Below are 19241 nucleotides of genomic sequence, written 5' to 3'. Positions count from 1 at the left end.
AGAGAAAAATGTGTCTTTAATAATGCTAATACCCATAGATAGCAAGGACAATTGATCACAATGGTTTGCAGATAAAAATGCAAAATTTATACAATCATTTTCAATCCCTAATACAATATGTATAATTAATATGAATGCATAATTAATTTTTATTTACTTGAGATCATGTCACACTGTGGGATCTGTTAGACCCAAGACAACCCCACAGAAAAATGACTAACTGCTGTTCTCTTAACCATCCTTTTTTCCTACTGAATCATCAGGGTCTTTCCCAGCCCTGAGTGAAGAATATTTTCAGCATTGCTTGATCTTGACCACAAGACTCCTGTTTTTGAGAAGGGAAAAAAAAAAAAACTAGTTCCCTTTTGAAGTATGCAGGCTACAGGATAAAAATGTTATGTTTTGTGCAGCTGTAGAGTGTATTGATAGTGAGCTCCCCTTATAATTTTTCCTCCGTATAGTAGAAATTTAGGGAAAGATAGATAGATATAGATAGATGGATGGATGGATGGATGGAGAGAGATAGACAGACAGGATGGATGGGTGATGGTGAAGGAAATCAATAAGTTACTCTTTTATAAAAATATTAAATGTATTAAAAAGCTATGATGTTCTTACTGTTGGAAACTGACGACAAATTCTAATCAGTAGAGACAATGTGTTATGACTTGCTAAAAGCTGCCTTGGAGACAGGAACCTATGCCTTGGGCAAAACCATTTTCAGTAAAAAGGAACATCCACCCAAGGTGAAATTAAAAGTAAACATGATAAGATAGTTGTTGTTAGGCAGGAAATGTCAAGATGACCCTTTAAAGTGTAAAACAACTTGAAGAATGACTTAGGGGAATAAAGGGGAGTTGGGAGGGATTCTTAGGCATGGTGTGCATTGTGTAGGAGTATAAAATGTATAGCTTGAAAACTGCTTTTTGTGCTCTTTGAACTCAATCCATTTGGGAAGGGTCTAAGAGGCTGCGCTTGCAACCGCTTTTTATTTTTCTTTATGCTTATGAATTATGAGGCTTAAAATATCTAGGTCTTATATCTCATGGATGGATGGATGGATGGAGAGAGAAAGAGAGACAGGATGGATGGATGGATGGATGAAGGATTCATCATCAAATGCTTGTTAGTCAAACAAAAAACTATCAGTTCTTCCCTTTAAAAATTCAGATAATAGATAGATGGAAGCAAAGAGTTATTTTGGTGGAGCCATCTTAGTGGCTACCCAGTTTTTTGCAGCCCATATCTGTTCTACAAAGAAGGATCTCTTCAGTGAACCTTACTTCAGTAATCACCTCTTATTTCTTGAAAAAAGAAAAGAGACCAAGCTGAAGTGCCAGACAATGCCTTCTAAGCATGTGACTAAAGTTTGGATAATTCACTAGATTAACTGGATTCCTACTTCTGGCTCTAAATCATAGTTTGAATAACTGGCATTTAGCCTGTTGAGAGTCAGGTGGCATGCAAGTTAAATAAATTATCTGTTCACAATAATGGGAGGTCATGGCTATCAGTTCTTTTGCTGGTGTTGTCCCTCGTATATGTTGAATTCTTCTCAAGAACCTAGAATGTCATAAGGCAGGGGTGTCAAACTCGATTTCATTGAGGGCCGCATCAGGGTGGTGTTTGACCTCCAGGGTTAGGATGGGCATGGCCCAGTGGTGAGTTGCCCCTGGTTCGGACCGGTTCGCAAGAACTGGTAATAAAACTGGCGAGAGGCTCCGCCCACTGATCCTGATGTCATCAAGATACTTCTGCGCATGTGCAGGTGTGCACTTACGTGCTTGTTTTGCTTGCGCGCGCATGTGGCCCCGTGGCAAACTGGTAGTAAAGGTAAGTAGAACCCACCTCTGGTGTGGCCAGCTCGATGTCACCTGTGTCGGAGGCGCATGTGATGGCCCGAGCACTCTGCCAGCGAAAACAGGCTCCCAAGCTCCATTTTCAGCTGCGACGGCCTCCTGCAACCCTCTTCCAGCAAAAATGGAGCTTGTGAGGACCGCACACAGCCCTCCAGAGCTGGCAGAGGCACCGTGGGCCGGTCCTTTGCTGTTTACAGGCTGGCCTCACGGGCCACATCTAAGCACCCTGCAGGCTGAATCTGGCCTTGAGTTTGACACCCTGTCATAAGTTATCAGCCTACTTGGCACTTGTGTAGATCCAAGAAGTGTGGCTTTTCATAATTGACATGCAGAAATTTTGTCAATGTGCAGATTTTCTAAGTGCAACCCAACGTTTTTTGATATAGCATCCAGTGTGGCGATAACCACTGGGACCATCACAGCCAGTTTAGGCCATAATCTTTGAACTTTCATTTCAGGTCTTGATACTTCATGTTCTTCTCCAATTCTTCTATTCTGCTATTTTCTGGTATTGCCACTTTAATTATCTACACTTTCTTCTTTAAATCTGTTGTGTTATGTGCCAAGGATTTATTAGTTTGTATTCAGAAATTCCACAATATTTTAACATGCTTGTTTACTATTTTTCAACTGTGTTCACACCAATTTTTCATTACTGGCACAGGATAATTTTTACAGATGTTCCAGTGAATCATTTTGGCAACTGTGTTATATCATTCTTTATAATCTGTTAAGTGATCTTTTTTGCATAAGCTACTGGGTTGTTGTTGTTTTTGCCTCTTTGCACAATTTGCATTTTGAATCATTGGTCAAATTATTATTATTATTATTATTATTATTATTATTATTATTATTAGGCTAGGAATACCAACAAATTGCAGTATAAATAGCTGAATTATAAACTGTGGTTTGCATACCACAATAGATGAGTTCATACAACATGATGGCTATGCTTACATAATATAATAATTCAAAATGTGATTTGCTCATTTATTTTATTTTATTATTTGTATCCTGTCTTTATTATTTTTGCAAATAACTCAAGGTAGCGAACAGACCTAATATTTCTTCCTCCTCCTATTTTCCCCACAACAACAATCCTTGGTGTGGATTGGGCTGAGAGAGAGTGACTGGCCTAAAGTCACCCAGCTGGCTAAAGCAGGATTTAGAAGAGGATAGGATAGGATAGGATAGGATAGGATAGGATAGGATAGGATAGGATAGGATAGGATAGGATAGGATAGGATAGGATAGAATAGAATAGAATAGAATAGAGTTGGAAGGGACTTTAGAGGTCTTCTAATCCAACCCCCACTTAGGCAGGAAACCCTACACCACTTCAGACAAATGGTTATCCAACCTCTTCTTAAAAACTTCCAGTGTTGGAGCATTTGAACTCATGGTCTCTTGATTTCTAGCCTGGTGCCTTAACACTAGACCAAACTGGCTCTCAGTTTCTGATTAAGGGTGTTCTGTGGATCTAGGAGACGTGGTTTGCAAGCTTTGTGCTAAACTACTTACCATAACAGCTGTGTTGTACACAAAACGCAAGCCCAAATGGGATTTACAGTACTTGTTTTTGGCAAGTCTGAATATGAAGCACTATGGTTTATAACCAGTGGTGAAATCCAAATTTTTTTACTACTGGTTCTGTGGGCGTGGCTTGGTGGGTGTGGAGTGGCTTGGTGGGCGTGGCAGGGGAAGGATACTGCAAAATCCCCATTCTTTCCCCACTCCAGGAGGAAGGATATTTCAAAATCTCCATTCTCTCCCCACTCTGGGGCCAGCCAGAGGTGGCATTTTCCGGTTCTCCGAACTAAAAATTTCCACTACCGGTTCTACTGAACCTGCTGAATTTCACCCGTTTGTAACCTATAGTTATAGTGTAACATAGTGCATGAACCAAATCCAGGAAGGATGGTTTAGTCATCCAAAGTAAACCAGGACTTAGTACACAGTATAAATGTAACCATTATCAAGATAACACTTTTTGGCAGATTTTTCTGCTTACCTTAAAATAAAGCTCCTGAAGCTCATTTCAAAGTAATTGAGCAGCTCAAATCAGAATTCTTTTATTCTTCCATTAGTTTAAAAAAAATTTTTTTTCCTCTTGTACTTCCCTTCCTAACTATCATGACTGATGATCTATCACTGTTTCCTGGGAGGGGAGAATCATATTTCTCAGAGTCTTGAGCCCTTTTTTTCCTCATTTGCAAGCTGCATCTCTGTAAAGATGCCTGTTACTCTCCCTTTCCTGCTCCTTACAATCTGTGAGTATTGATGGGGAGGATCCTTGAGACTCTGTAACCCTTCATCCTGGGAATGGTTCTTCTGGAGGTGGAGCCAGACTTACCGTTGAAGGACGAAGGGGCTGTTGGCCAGAGTAAGATGATTTGGGGTGCCTAGACAAGGCCTTGCAGTTTTCCTGGCAAGATTTTTGGAAGTGGTTTGCCATTGCCTCTTTCCTAGGACTCGGAGAGAGTGGCTGGCCCAAGTTCACACAGCTGGCTTTTTGTCTTAGATGGAACTAGAACTCCCAGACTCCTGGTTTCTAGCCTGGTGCCTTCACCACTACATCGAAGTCGCTCTTAGGGTTTGTGGGGAAGGGAGGGGCTTGTTATTCCATCTGAAGCAGGATTGTATGTGAATTGGGCTCTTGGGATTGGGATGATGCATGAATCCAATCAATTTCAGCAGATTCTGCAAACTACAATCAAGCAAACAATGGTCTAGCATGACACTGAACCAGGGTTTTGTATGCCTATCAGTCTTCACCAGTACAACACCTTCTGGTTGTGCTGGAACTGAAATGTTTGGAAGTTACAACCCAACATATCTGAGTTCATCAGGCTAGCCACCTTAGATATAAGATAAAAAACTGAACTTCTCAAAAATAAGATTTCTGAGCTGCTTGGAGACTCTTCTATCCACAGTATTGCAGAGGGAATACTTGATCTAGATTTGGCATCATGTTCTCCTTGTCTGGTAATGAGGATATGCTCACAGCCATTTTAATATATCTTCCTCCTTCAAGATTCATTAACCAGAAGCAGACATTTAACCAGTGGTGAAATCCACATATTTTTTACCAGTTCTGTGGGCGTGGCTTTGTGGGCATGGTGTGGCTTGGTGGGTGTGGCTTGGTGGGCGTGGCAGAGGAAGGATACTGCAAAATCCCCATACCCTCCCCAGTCCTGGGGGAAGGATATTGCAAAATCTCCATTTCCACCCCAATCTGGGGCCAGCCAGAGATGGCATGTGCCAGTTCTCTGAACTACTCAAAATTTGCTCTATCAGTTCTCTGAACTACTCAAAATTTCTGCTACTGGTTGTCCAAAACCTGTCAGAACCTGCTGGATTTCATCCCTGCATTTAACCCAGGGGAAACATCCAGAGTGGGTATTATTGTTAGAGCTGCCAGTTCAGGTGTGCAAAAATCTAAATGACCACTAGAAGGCAATAAAAAGATGTTCAATTAATCTTCTACTGCCATCTGATGGTTGTGCCAATTTTTGCAGCTCAGACTGATAGCTGTAATGGTTGGTTTTTGAAGAAACTATGGAGTTTTGGATTCAAATTCTGGTTTCACTAAAGCCCAACAGTCCAGTTTTGGAGAGGACAGGACTCCAAATAAAATGGTGGCACATTTGTTTTTATTCCCTCTTAGCCATGGGTTTGTTTTTTGTACAAATGTAGACTCCCTTTGGCTAGCATTATTCATCATCTTACAGCTTGGTTTACCTAATCATGGTTGACTGAGTAACCTTCAATTGGAATGATTTACACTGCATGCATTAAACCAAAACCAAACAAATCACACTTGGCTTGGCATGTTTGGTGATTCAAGCCTCCCCGTTCTGTCTCTTCTCTAGCTTTGCCAAAGCCATCCATTGTATGGCACCAAGCTCAAGATGCGATGGAAAAGCACCAGCTTCAGTGCTCCGCCCAAGAGGAATATGCAGGCAGCTGGTTCTCCTTATACATGGGAGAAAGTCAGAAGCCGGTAGCTCAAAAGAAAGCTTTGCCAACAGAATCTACTGCCACCTTTGAGGTCCATGAGGTTGGTCCAGATGAACAATTCCATTGCAGCTATGAAATCTGGGAGGCTGGGAAGGCAATCCGCTCTCCGCTCAGCCAGCCTGCAAACATTACAGAAGGTGAATATTAAGATGAATCTATCTTCTCCCTCCCTCCCTCCCTCCCTCCCTCTCTCCATCCATCCATCCATCTTACAACAAATTGTAAGTCAAGAATTACCTGTACATTCTATAGTTCTCTGGTGCAGAAAGCTGAAAATTGGTCTCTATGAACCTCGTTTTATTTGCTATTCTCTGAAATCAAAGGTAATTTAGCTCCAAAGCTTAAAAAAAAAAAGGAAGGAAGGAAGGAAGGATTGCATCCTTTTTTTATTTTGAAAAGCAACATTACATTTCAATCCTAACGAAAGATCTGTTGTTTGAAATATGTTCAGACCAGATCAAATGTCAACCATGCTCCAAACTGGGGCAGGATAGAAGAGCTGTGGAATGGCAATTACTTTCAGTTGTAAAATTATTTTCAAATTGTAAAATTACTTTCAGTTAGTAAAAATTCTTCAATTCCCATTGTCCTCAGCCAGTTCAGCTAAAAGATGGCTTGCCTAGGAATGCTGACTTCTAACTGCAGATATAAAAACTTGGTTTTTATCTATGTTTTTTAAAAAAAACAATAGAAAAAGCCACCTTTTATTTAAATTAGAAAAGCTTGCTTCCAAGGAAACAGAGCTAGCTACTATTCTGAAAGGAAATATATTGTTTTTCATTCCTCCCTGCCTGGGGTGCTGGCATATACCAGGCAGAGAATAATTTTTATTATGTTTTGTTTCATTTGATGCTCTGGAGCAGTGTTCCCCAATCTCAGCAGTTTTAAGATGTGTGGATTTCAACTCTCAGAAGTTGAAATCTACAGATCTTTAAATTGCTGAGGCTGAAAAACATTGCTTCAGAGCAGAAGTGTCCAACCTTGGTAATTTTAAGACTTGTGGACTTCAACTCCCAGAATTCCCCAACCAACCAGTCTGAAGTCCACAAGTCTTAAAATTGCCGAAGTTGGGAAACCCTGCAATAAATAGAGGGGGAGGGGCACATTATAATAACCAATTAACTTGGTTAGACCTGAAGCTAAATGTAAGGCTTTTCTCTCTTCCAGTGCATTTCCTGAAGCCCTCAATTGTTGCAAGTCCCAGCACAGAAATCTCAGTGGGACAGGACTGGACACTCCATTGTTCGGCTCCCTTTTCAGGTGTCAGTTTCGTCTTCTACCAGGCCAGGGACTTCCGGTATGAGGTCATTCCTCAAGGGAATGCCAACGTGGCTGAATTCTCCCTGAAGAATGTCTCAGAGGCTGATGAAGGACGGTACACGTGCTACTACCACAGCCTCACCGACCCCGTCATCTGGTCCAATGCCAGCAGCCCCGTGGTGCTGAAAGTCCTGGGTGAGGAAAGACAAGGAGGTTGCATCTTGCCAAAATTAAAGCAGATGGATCTTTTCCTGAATTGTACAATGAGTGAGGAATGGGTGGCTCCATGTTGGGATTGACTGAGACAGAGTTTGGTGTAGTGGTTAAAGGCATCAGGCCAGAAACTAGGAGATTGTGAATTCTAGTTCTGGCTTAGGTCCTGGCTGGGTGGCTTTGTGAGTTCTAGTCCCACTTAAGGCATGAAAGCCATCTGGGTGACTTTGGACCAATCACCAGGAGCTTGTGAGTTCTAATTCTGTCATAGGCATGAAAGCTGATAGAGTAACTTTGAACCAATTACCAGGAACTGAATTCTAGACCAGCCTTAACCATGAAAGCCAGTGTTGCTTTGAGCCAATCGCCAGGAGATTGTGAGCTCTAGTCCTGCCTTAGACACAAATCCAATAGAATGTCTTGGGATCAGTTCTTCTCTTTCAGCTGCAGAAAGAAGAAGGCAAGGGAGGAAAAAAAACCACCCATTTCTGAATATATTGCTGAGTCAAAACTGAATTTAAAAGACATATTTGAAAATGATTAAAATGGCTGCTTTTATCCTGATCTCCCACCTAGTAAACTCCCTTTGTGAGTTTATTCTTTTGAGTTATTTAATATACAATTGCCATTTTCTGTGAGATCTTTTGTTTGAAGTAAAGAAAGGTGGCACAAGAAGGGAAAATATTAGATATTTAATTCCTGCACTATTCTGTCTCTTATTCATATATATATACACACACATACAACACAAAATCATACACAAAATTTATTTCAGAGAACTGTTTGTTCTCTTGCTTTCTTGGTCCTTTCATTTGTTCCTTTGTATGAAAAAAGTACATAGAAGAGTTCATTTCGGACACCCTGCATTATCAGAAATTCCAGTAATCTTTGCGGGAATGACTGTAAATTAATAAAACAGTCCAGCTTTTGTTTCTGAAATATGTCTGGGGCAGTGGTGGGTTGCTCCTGGTTTGTCTTGGTTTGGACAAACCAGTAGTGGCAGTGGTGGGAGGCTCCACCCACCTGCCCAGACCAGAGGTGGGTTTCAGCAGATTCTGACCAGCTCTGGAGAACCAGTAGTGGAAATTTTGAGTAGTTCGGAGAACCGGTAGTAAAAATTCTGACTGGCTCCGCCCCCATCTATTCTCTGCCTCCTGAGTCCCAGCTGATCGGAAAGAAATGGGGATTTTGCAGTATCCTTCCCCTGCAGTGGGGTGGGAATGGAGATTTTACAGTATCCTTCCCCTGCCACGCCCACCATGCCATGCCATGCCCACCAAGCCACGCCCACAGAACTGGTAATAAAAAAAATTGAAAGTCACTATTGGCCCAGATGTCATCAAAAATGCTCTGCACATGTTCAGAAACACCGCACATTACTGATAGCAAACCGGTACTGCTGGGATTTGAAACCCACGAATGGTCTGGGGACTAAAAATAGGTAATAAAAAGAAAGCTGTGACATCCCTGAGTTCTTCCTTACCAGCTAAGGGGAACAAAATGGCCGCCCAAACTATACAATCCAAACCCCATCATCATGTTGACTTTTTTGACTTCTTCCCTGCAGACTCCCTTGCTTACTAGTTTTATTACCTTTTACAAATGGGGTTTTTTTTTCCAGATGGGTCTGATGTTAGCAGATATCAAGAGGTGTTGGTTGACTCTGCAGGGAAGCATCGAGTGAATTGTTCAATGCCCCCCGTAGCTGAGGGATGGTTCCATCTTTATGTTGATGGGGAATTCTTTGCTGAAATCAGAGCGTGGCAAAATGGGACAAGCACCAGCTTCGGCCTCACAGAAGATGCCCTCAGCAAACTCAAGGGCAAACTGAGCTGCCAGTTTGGGAGGAACCAACTCAATGACACCATAAGGCAGACACAAGGTGAGCCTAGAGAGAATGAGGGCAGGAGAGACTGAGAGGATGGTGGTGATGATGATGTACTATCATAGTAAAAGAGGGTTTGCAAAGCCTTCATCTTGAGGAGCTTACAGTCCAGTGGTGGGTTGCTCCTGGTTCGGTCCGGTTCTATAGAACCGGTAGTAAAACCGGCGGGAGGCTCCGCCCACCCACCACAACATCAGCATGGGTGATCTGCACATGTGTAGAAGCGTGCGCGGGGGAGCAAAACAAGCACGCACACATGGTCCCGTTGCGAACCAGTAGTAAAGGTAAGTAGAACCCACCCCTGTTACAGTCTAACCTTTGAAGAAAATACCATGGTTAAACAGGAAACGTGGAGTCCTTGATGCCTCTCTGAGCTTGGTTGTTTTCTTGCAGACGTTTCATTACCCAACTAGCTAACATCATCACTGCAAATCCCACTCCCTTCTAGCACTGATGATGTTATTTAGTTGGATGATGAAACTTCTGGAAGAAAACAACCAAGCTCAGAGAACACCAAGAGCTCCATAGTTCAACCCAGAGGTACAAATATTCTCTTCTGTCAGTTAAATAGGAAGTACAGTAATCCTCGACTTATGACTACAATTGAGCCCAAAATTTCTGCTGCTAAGGGAAACATTTGTGAAGTGAGTTTGCCCCATTTTACAACCTTTCTTGCCACATTGTTACTTGAATCACTGTAGTTGTTAATTATCAAACTGCTGTTAAGTGAATCTGGCTTCCTCATTAATTTTGCTGATTAGAAGGTCACAAAAGGGGATCATGTGACCCCAGAATATTGCAATCATCATAAATATGGGTTAATTGCCAAGTGTCTGAATTTTGATCTCATGATCATGGGGATGCTTCAATGGTCATAAGTGTGAAAACTGGTCATAAGTCATTGTTTTCACTGCTGTTATAACTTTGAACAGTCCCTAAACGAAGTGTTGTAAGTTGAGGTCTATCTGCATAGCAGATAGCAGTGCCTGTTTGGGGGAAACTGTAATAGAGTCTTTTCCCCATTCCTGGGTTGAGGTGGTACCCAACCACTCTGGAATCAGCAGGAAACTCTATCATCATGGCCTTGGTCCCCACATTGCTGGAGTCTATCCTGCAGTGAGTGATGCTTTCCTAAGTCTGTGGATTGGTTGATTCCTCCAGCTTTGCATCCCAACCTCTCTCTGGATCAGAGGTGGGTTTCAGCAGGTTCTGACCAGTTCTGGAGAACCGGTAGTGGAAATTTTGAGTAGTTTGGAGAACCGGTAGTAAAAATTCTGACTGGCCCCACCCCCATCTATTCTCTGCCTCCCAAATCCCAGATGCTAAAGGAGGAAATGGGGATTTTGCAGTATCCTTCCCCTGCCACCAAACCACACCCACAGAACCGGTAGTAAAAAAATTTGAAACCCACTACTGCTTTGGATGTCATGAACTGGCAGGTTCTAGATTATAAAGAAGATGACTTTGAAAGAAAAGGGGAAGATCTATTACCAAAACCACTAAGAAGGAAAATCCAAAACATGGTGGAGGATTACATAAGTGTTTTAGACACCATCCCTCTAATTCACATGAATATAAAAGTTAGGAGGGGAAGCCTACTCAGACTTACAAGGTTATGTTGCAATCTAAATAAAAGTAGTTTTTAAATGTTCTATATAGTCTTACCGGTAGAGTCCTTGTCTTATGATTACAGGAAGTCCTCAACTTATGACCGCAATTGAGCCCAAAATTTATGTTGCTAAGTGAGAAATTTGTTAAGTTTTGCTCCCTTTTGCTAATTTTCTTGCCACATTTGTTAAGTGAATCATTGCGGTTGTTAAATTAGTAACACAGTTGTTAAGTGAATCTGGTTTCCCCATTGACTTTGCTTGTCAGAAGATTGCAAACATGACCTCTGGACATTGCAACCATCATATATGTGAGTCAGCTGTCAAGCATCCGAATGTAAATCAGATGACCATGGGGATGCTGCAATGGTCATAAGTGTGAAAAATTGTCATAAGTCACTCTTTTCAGTACTGTTATAACTTCAAACGGTCACTAAATGAACTGTTGTAAGTTGAGGACTACCTGTAGTCTCTTAGCAAGCATTCGACATTATAATCGGAGCCCCAAAAAGCTATTGACAACCTGGATTCAGAGTTCCAATGTTTGAGTCCCCACTGCAATTACATGCCTGCATTTTGGGTGCTTGGCAATTGACCCACATTTACAGCTGTTTGCAGCACATGACCATGATTTATGATATTTTCGCTGAAACTGGCCTTTATTTCCGATTTCTGGTAAAAAATGTCCCCTAGTGAACAATGCATTTGCTTAACTACCTCATCATTCACTTAACAACCACCATATTCAATTTATGGGTACCATGATTCCTGAAAAACTACCACAAAAAAAGTTGTAAAATTGGCCATGTTCACTTGCTTTAGTGACCAGCTTTAAAATTATCACGACTTAGGAACAAAATTGTGACCTAATTACAGTCGCAACTTGAGAACTATCTGTATTTCTTGATCTGGTCTGTTCACACAAAAAGATATTTGCCAAGACATTCTCCTCTCTAGGGATCTCACTGGGTGGTGATGGTGGGGAGAAAATGGGAAATAGGGGGATGGAACCTGTGGGACAGCCAAGGGTCCACTTATATTAAATTTCACTATGGTACAATTTCAGCTTTAGACAAAGCAGTACTGACAGGACAAGCCACTAGCAATATAGCAATAGCCCTTAGACTTATCTCTTCTGAGTGTTTTACAGCCCTCTCTAGGCAGTTTACAGAGTCAGCCTATTGTCCTCAACAGTCTGGTTCCTCATTTTACCTACCTCAGAAGGATGGAAAGCTGAATCAATCTTGAGTCTGGTGAGATTTGAACGGCCAAATTGCAAGCAGCTGGCAGTCAGCAGAAGTAAAGTACTACACTTTAACCACTGCGCCACCGCAGCTCTGGAATATAAACAGAACAAACCCATTTCTTACTAGCACTGATGATATTACCTAGTTTGGGTAATGAAATGTTTGCAAGAAAACAACCCAGCTCAGAGATCACCAAGGACCTCGCATGAGCCAACTCAGCCAGCTGTTTATTCAACAGTTATGGTTAAACACATTGTGGCAATGATATAATTCCGGTTATGACTAGATTACAAAAGTTTGAAGGATCAGTTGCAATTCTCCTGTTCCTTCCAGGGAAGATTTAATCAATTGTGCTCAAGCCAGCCAGAACGAAATTTAAATAACAGTCTTATAATTAAACTATTAAAGCTCAACCATTAAAAACTCATCAAATGCAAACATGTTGTTAAGAAAGTCAGAATGCATAATAAAGATTTATTGTGGAAATGCTTTCCTTTTTTTAACAGTATATATATATATATATATGTTTTTTTTTCTTTAAAGAGTCAATTCTGCTGAGCACTGATTTCACTGCAGCCAATTCCATACGGCTTGGCCTCGGGTTCACAATCCTTGTTGCAGCTGTGATTTTTGTGGCTGATGCGTTTTGGACTGAGAGGCATCAGGAGAACTGAGCCAGACAATAGCTTCTGAATCAGCGAGATATGTGGAGTCATGCAAAAACATGGCTTGAAACAGTCTTTTCTGGTGGCTGAATCCAATGAGAAGAGGGGTAACAGCAGGGATGAAATCCAAAATTTTTCCCTATTGATTCTGTGAGCATGACTTGGTAGGCATGGCAGGGGAAGGATATTGCAAAATCTCCATTCTCTCCCCACTCTGGGGCCAGCCAGAAGTGGTATTTGCCAGTTCTCCGAACTACTAAAAGTTTCCGCTACCGGTTCTCCAGAACCTGTTAGAACCTGCTGGATTTCACCCCTGGGTAACAGTCAAGTCAACTGAAATCAGATTGAAGCTTTCATTACCCAAAACTGTTTATCGAAAAACCTTATCGAACTTTGAGAAGTGGTTGCAAGTCCTTCCTTTAACACCATTGTAACTTGGAACAGCCCCTGAATGAATAGTCTTAACTGTATCTGTATCATAAAAACAATATCACCAAATGATCTTTATGTCATTTCAACAAATTACCCTTAGTAATTTCATCCATTTTCATCTTAAAAGGAATACTTCGGGAGATTTTCAAATGTATTTTAGAACACGTGGCAACCTTTAAGTCAATTTAAATTTAACTTGTCCTGCTGTGATGGGTAATGGATTCATGCGTCATTACCCAAAGAAAAACTGCTTTTATCCAATTTGAGATAATTTGCCCAGATTTAGGCAGCTTTCTGCTTCTGTAGAAGCTGGTCTTCATATCTGCAATAAAAGATACTTTTATTTTATTTATGTATTTGTCTTGTCTATGGAAGATTGGAGGTAGATCGGACTAGCTGATTATCCCGTGTTGCCCAGGTATTTATTTATCCCAATCTTGTATTAGAATTATATCTTTAGTGTCAAATCAAAGCAATTTTATTCACAAGGTTTTAAAACTATAAGCACAGTATACAAATTATAAAGTAAAGTATTATTCAAATTAAGAATAATATTAATTTAAGACAAAACTTGATTATAAAGAACATTTTTAGTTTCACCTCCAGGAGCAGGAATAAATAAATTCTGTGGTGAACCCACCCTTAAGCAAACAAAATAAAGTTATCCGTGGGAGAAACATGGTGTTCTGAAATCCACTCCACAGTATTTAATAGACTGACCCTGTGACTTATTGATCATGATTGAGAATGCAAGTCTCAATTTTTTTTCCAGAGAGTAAGTCATCTGTGTACCAAGTTTGGTTGAAATTGCTCAAGGTGTTCCAGAGTTATGGTGGAACACAGAGACACACATAGAGAGAGGAGTGTTAGGGGCGTGTTACCCCTACAGAATTTGTTTTCAGAGAGTAAGTCATCTGTGTACCAAGTTTAGTTGAAAGTGGTCGAGCCACTCCAGAAACCCACACACACAAACACACACCAGGGGTGTCTTACCCCCACATATTTGTTTCCAGAGAGTAAGTCATCTGTGTACAAAGTTTGCTTGAGCTGTTCTAGAGTTATTCTGGAACACACACACACACACACACACATACACCCGATGAGCATTACCCCCACAGAATTTTTTTGCAGAGAGGAAGTCATCTGTGTAGCAAATTTGATTAAAATTGCTTGAGGCGTTCCAGAGTTATGGTGGAACACACACAGACACACACACATAGACACACACATACACATACCAGGGGTGTCTTACTCCTATAGTATTAGTTTCCAGAGTGTAAGTCATCTTTAAGTAAGTACCAAGTTTAGTCGAAATTGGTTGAGCCATTCCAGCGTTATGCTGGAACACTCACACTCACACTCACACACACACACAAACACACACACACACACACACATCAGGGGTGTCTTACCCCCACAGTATTTGTTTCCAGAGAGTGAGTCATCTGTGTACCAAGTTTGGTTGAAATTGCTTGAGCCATTCCAGAGTTATGCTGGATCGTATATACATACATAGGTCCTTTTTTATATACACTGCTCAAAAAAATAAAGGGAACACAAGCAGAAGACATCTGAGATCTGAATGAATGAAATAGCCATATTAAATATTTTGTTCGTTACATACAGTAGTTTTGTGTTCCCTTTAGTTCTTTGAGCAGTATATAAACTACTGTATGTAAGGAACACAGTATTTAATAAGGCTATTTCATTCATTCAGATCTTTGATGTCTTCTGCTTGTGTTCCCTTTATTTTTTTGAACAGTATATATAGAAGAAGAAGAAGATTATTGCAGTAACCAGAATATTGTCAGAGCAGTCCTCAACTTACTCTCTTACTTCTGGGTAACTGTACTGAGGTGAACAAAATTCCCTGAGACAGGAATTTTGTTCAACTTTGTGCTGTGGGCGCTTGTTAAAAAATATGGGAGGTAGACTCAAAATACGGTATTTTTCGGAGTATGAGACCCATCTTTTTACCCTCCAAAAGGGGGTGAAAATTTAGGTGTGTCTTATACACCGAATGTAGCCCTGTCCACCCACTGGCCCCTACCCTTTGGTCTCTGCCTCCCAGCAGTTACCTTCTTGCAAGCAAACGGCAAGAAAAAACAGCCCCTTTCAGCTTCAGCATAGGCTAATTAGCACAAGTTGATTAGATCAGCCTCCCCATTCTCAGCTGATTTGCTCCCAGCTGTTTTGCACAGGCTCTTTTGCAAGTTCTTCTTTTGCAAGCTCTTTGCTTGGTGCAAAGAGTGCTGGAGCAGATTTTTCTTTTTCCCCTAGCTAAAACGAAACTGAAAGTAAAGCAGGCTCTGCTGCAATGTGACAAAATGAGGCAGGGAGAGAGATTTCTTTTTCTTTTTGCTCACCAAAAAAGGTAGGTGCAAACAATGGGAAATTTAGGGCAAAAGAGGAGAGTTCAAGATTTTAAAACACAAAAGAAAAAAAGGTCTATTTAACTAGGGAATTGTAATAATTGAGATGTTATTAATTGTATATTGTGTTGAAAGTAGAAATGGTTAAGTTATGGTTTGGAGGAATATAGGGAAATTATTTGGTTTATTATTATTGGTAAATATAATTAATTGATTTGTAAGAAATTGGATTGCATGGAAATAATTGGAATATTCATGTTCATATTGATTAATATACAAAAAAGATAGTTATAACTAATTGATTTATATAAAAATGTTGAATTTGTATTAAACAATTGTAATATTAAATAATTAACCAATGTGAGGATGGATATAAAAATAGATGACAATGGGAAGGGGTATAATATAAAATAGAAGGGGAAAATTGAATTTGATTAAGATTAGAGATGAGAATGAAGGGTAATATTGGTTTTTATTTATTTATTTATTTATTTATTTATTCGAATTTCTATACCGCCCTTCTCCTATACCGCCACCGACTCAGGGCGGTGAACAGCCAGATAAAAAACATCTATACAAACATCACGGTTAAAAATAAAGTTAAAATAATTTATAAATTTGGCCCATAATTTAAAACTTATCAATTTAAAATAAATATTAAAATTTTAAAACTAATCCTAAAATCAGGACAGACCGGCTAACTGAAAAAATAAGTTTTTAGGGCCCGACGAAAAAAAAATAGATGAGGAATAAATATGGCAAAAAGGAAATATAGAAATTGTAAATTTAATTGAAATGACTAAACACTGTTTAAATTTCTGAACCAGCCAAACACTCTGTTCAAAGAAAATACATTGTATGTTTGTATGTGTGCTTGTCTAAAAAATAAAAAAAAACCTTTAAAAAAAAACAACCGAAAAAGATAGGTGCGTCTTATACTCTGGTGTGTCTTATATTCCGAAAAATACAGTATACTGTAGGTAGTTGTGTTATCTGTGGAAGAAAATTACAGTATCATTGATTTTTCTCCCAGTGTAGTCAGTTCAGCCAATCAGAGCATAGAATCTCACTGATTGGCTGAACTGATTGGAAGTAGAAGAGGGGTCTCAAACCTTAGAAACAAGTAGCATCTCCATTTGGCCCTTCCAGCTTAGAATTCTGGGATTTGCAGTCCAATCCTCTATAGGTTTAGGTTTAGGTTTATTTGATTTGTATACCGCCCTACTCCCGAAGGACTCAGGGCGGTGAACAGCCAACAATAAAATACATAAATACAAAAAATTTAAAAACCAGATAAAATCAAATTAAATCATTTTGGCCCAGACAGATTAAAACACCCCAATAATTTAAAAACAGATTAAAATTTACATATTTAAAAAGGGAAGAAATTAGGCCAAGCCCGCCTGATGGAATAAAAAAGTCTTCACAGCACGGTGGAAGGAGCGCAGATCCGGGATCCTCCGGAGCTCATTCCAGATGGTAGGTGCCCCCACAGAGAAGGCTCTCCCCCTAGGGGCCGCCAGTCGACACTGTTTGGCTGACGGCACCCAGAGGAGTCCCTCTCTATGAGAGCGTACTGGCCGGTGGGAGGCTATTGGTGGTAGTAGGCGGTCCCTATAAAGATTCCCATTTCTTAAGGGGCTGCCACAGAGAGGAGGCAACCTATTTTCCAATACAATTGAAGGCCAGACAAGGGATAATGGATAGAAATTGATCAAGGAGAGATTCAACCCAGAAATAAGGAGAAATTGTCTGACAGTGAGACTAATCAACCAATGGAACAGAAGTTGCGTTCAGAAGTTGTGGGTGCTTCATCACTGGAAGCTTTCAAGAAGAAACTGGACTGCCATCTATTGGAAATGGTGGAGGGTAGGGGTGTCAAACTCGTGTTGTCACAGTGGCATCACGTGATGTATCGGGACTTTCCCCCCTTCGCTAAACTGGGCATGAGCTTGACCAGTGTGTGACCCTGGTGTAGGGTCTCCTGCTTGAGCAGGGGGTTAGACTAGATAACCTACAAGGTCCCTTCCAACTCTGTTATTCTGTTATTCTATTACTATTCCTGCCGCCTATACCTGGTGATATAAACTAAAAATGGCCCCTCATAGGGAAAGGTTTAGAGTTAAAAATCTGGGAAGACAAAATGGGGGATCTTACAAATCCACAAATCCCATGTCCCATTTCTTTTTCTCTACTGTTAGACACATCAGAACTGGTTTCACTGGTTTAATAAGTAATTCAGTAAGTAATAGAACCCATCAGAGGCTTCTATTACCAAGTCCTGACTTGGTGCTGATTAGTATTTCCAGACCTAAACAGCTATTCCTGTGGCTGTTGGAAGAAATCGAATTCTTGGAAAGAGACTTCTCAAACTGAAAATGATGAGCATGCGGATGTCCACAGGATGTGTGCGTTTGTGAAGAAGATGATTGCAATGTGCAATCAAGCCTTGCCATGTTTTTCTATATGCCACAAGGCATGTAAAAAAAAAAAAGGTAGGGCCTCAATTGTGTGGTTGCTGCCACCATCTTGACTTTTTTGACCTTTTGGATACCCATGGATTGTACATCATTTGCAATATCGCAATGCCCTTGACACCACTTCCTGCATTGCTTCTTGAATGGACATTCATGGATGAATGCTTCCCCCTTTAGCCATTTTAACTTAGCAAATCACAAAATTGAGATCATGGTGGTGCAGTGGTTAGAATGCAGTACTGCAGGCTACTTCTGCTGACTGTTGTCTGCCTGCAATTTGGCAGTTCGAATCTCACCAGGCTCAAGGTTGATTCAGCCTTCCATCCTTCCGAGGTGGGTAAAATGAGGACCCAGATTGTTGTGGGCAATAGGCAGACTCTAAACCGCTTAGAGGGGGCTGTAAAACACAGTGGAGCATTATATAAATCTAAGTGCTATTGCTATAATATACAATTGCCAGATAATTATTTAACACTAAACAAGCCATAGCTTAGCACAAGCCAATATAAGAAAAAAAGAACACAAGGCCCATACTTTGAATATACAAGAAATTAAATTAAAAACCAGCTATCCATCCTTTGTGTTAACTCAGAAATCGGTCCAGTGAATGTCACTGTTATATATATATATATATGGGGTCTGGGGATCAGACCAAATGATTGTCAGTAGGTTTACTTGTAACTAAAGAAAACATGCTTAGAAATTAGCTAAACATGTTAAAAGAAAGGGAGAGTAAGTGAAGTGTGTGAGAAGTCACAGAGTCTAAAACTAAAGCTGTTTACTAAAGATCTAGGAATGTTTTCATCATTAAAGCAGAATGCTTAATTTGTGCTATACCTTACTATAGCACAAATAATTTGTTGAACATATCAATAAGAAAGCATGGATAGCCAGGAAAATAAAAATAAGGATCAGTTTCACTCGAGGCTCAAATAACTAGGCTCAAATGATCATATTCTGGATACAGTATTCAAACTCCCTGGAAGAGTCCATAAAGCTGAGAAAGGTGGAAGGAAAGATAAGAAAAGGACACTATGCAGCAAGGTGGAGGCACTTAGGGGTCAGAATGGGCCAACTCCCTATGGCCAACTCGCCATGGGACAATTTAACAATTCAATTTAATAAAATAAATGAAAAAAATATTTTAATTTTTGTCATTCACATTTCATTTGGCATCCTTTCTTTAATTATTCTAGTCCACTAT

General features: G+C 40.3%; 1 protein-coding gene across 1 annotated transcript; it reads left to right on the top strand.

Moving 5' to 3' along the window:
- Positions 1-5700: 5700 nt before the first annotated feature.
- Positions 5701-13398, top strand: LOC117666866 (T-cell-interacting, activating receptor on myeloid cells protein 1-like; the record flags this gene model as incomplete). The annotated part of the gene is made up of 4 exons (XM_034419872.3): positions 5701-6016; positions 7047-7334; positions 8974-9234; positions 12635-13398. Coding segments are annotated over 4 exons (996 nt in total), but the record flags the coding sequence as incomplete, so codon positions are not given.
- Positions 13399-19241: the final 5843 nt, after the last annotated feature.

Source organism: Pantherophis guttatus, chromosome 4, assembly GCF_059756535.1.
Source record: "Pantherophis guttatus breed Tessera chromosome 4, ASM5975653v1, whole genome shotgun sequence".
Taxonomy (NCBI): domain Eukaryota; kingdom Metazoa; phylum Chordata; class Lepidosauria; order Squamata; family Colubridae; genus Pantherophis; species Pantherophis guttatus.
This window is presented reverse-complemented; position numbering and strand designations above follow the sequence as displayed.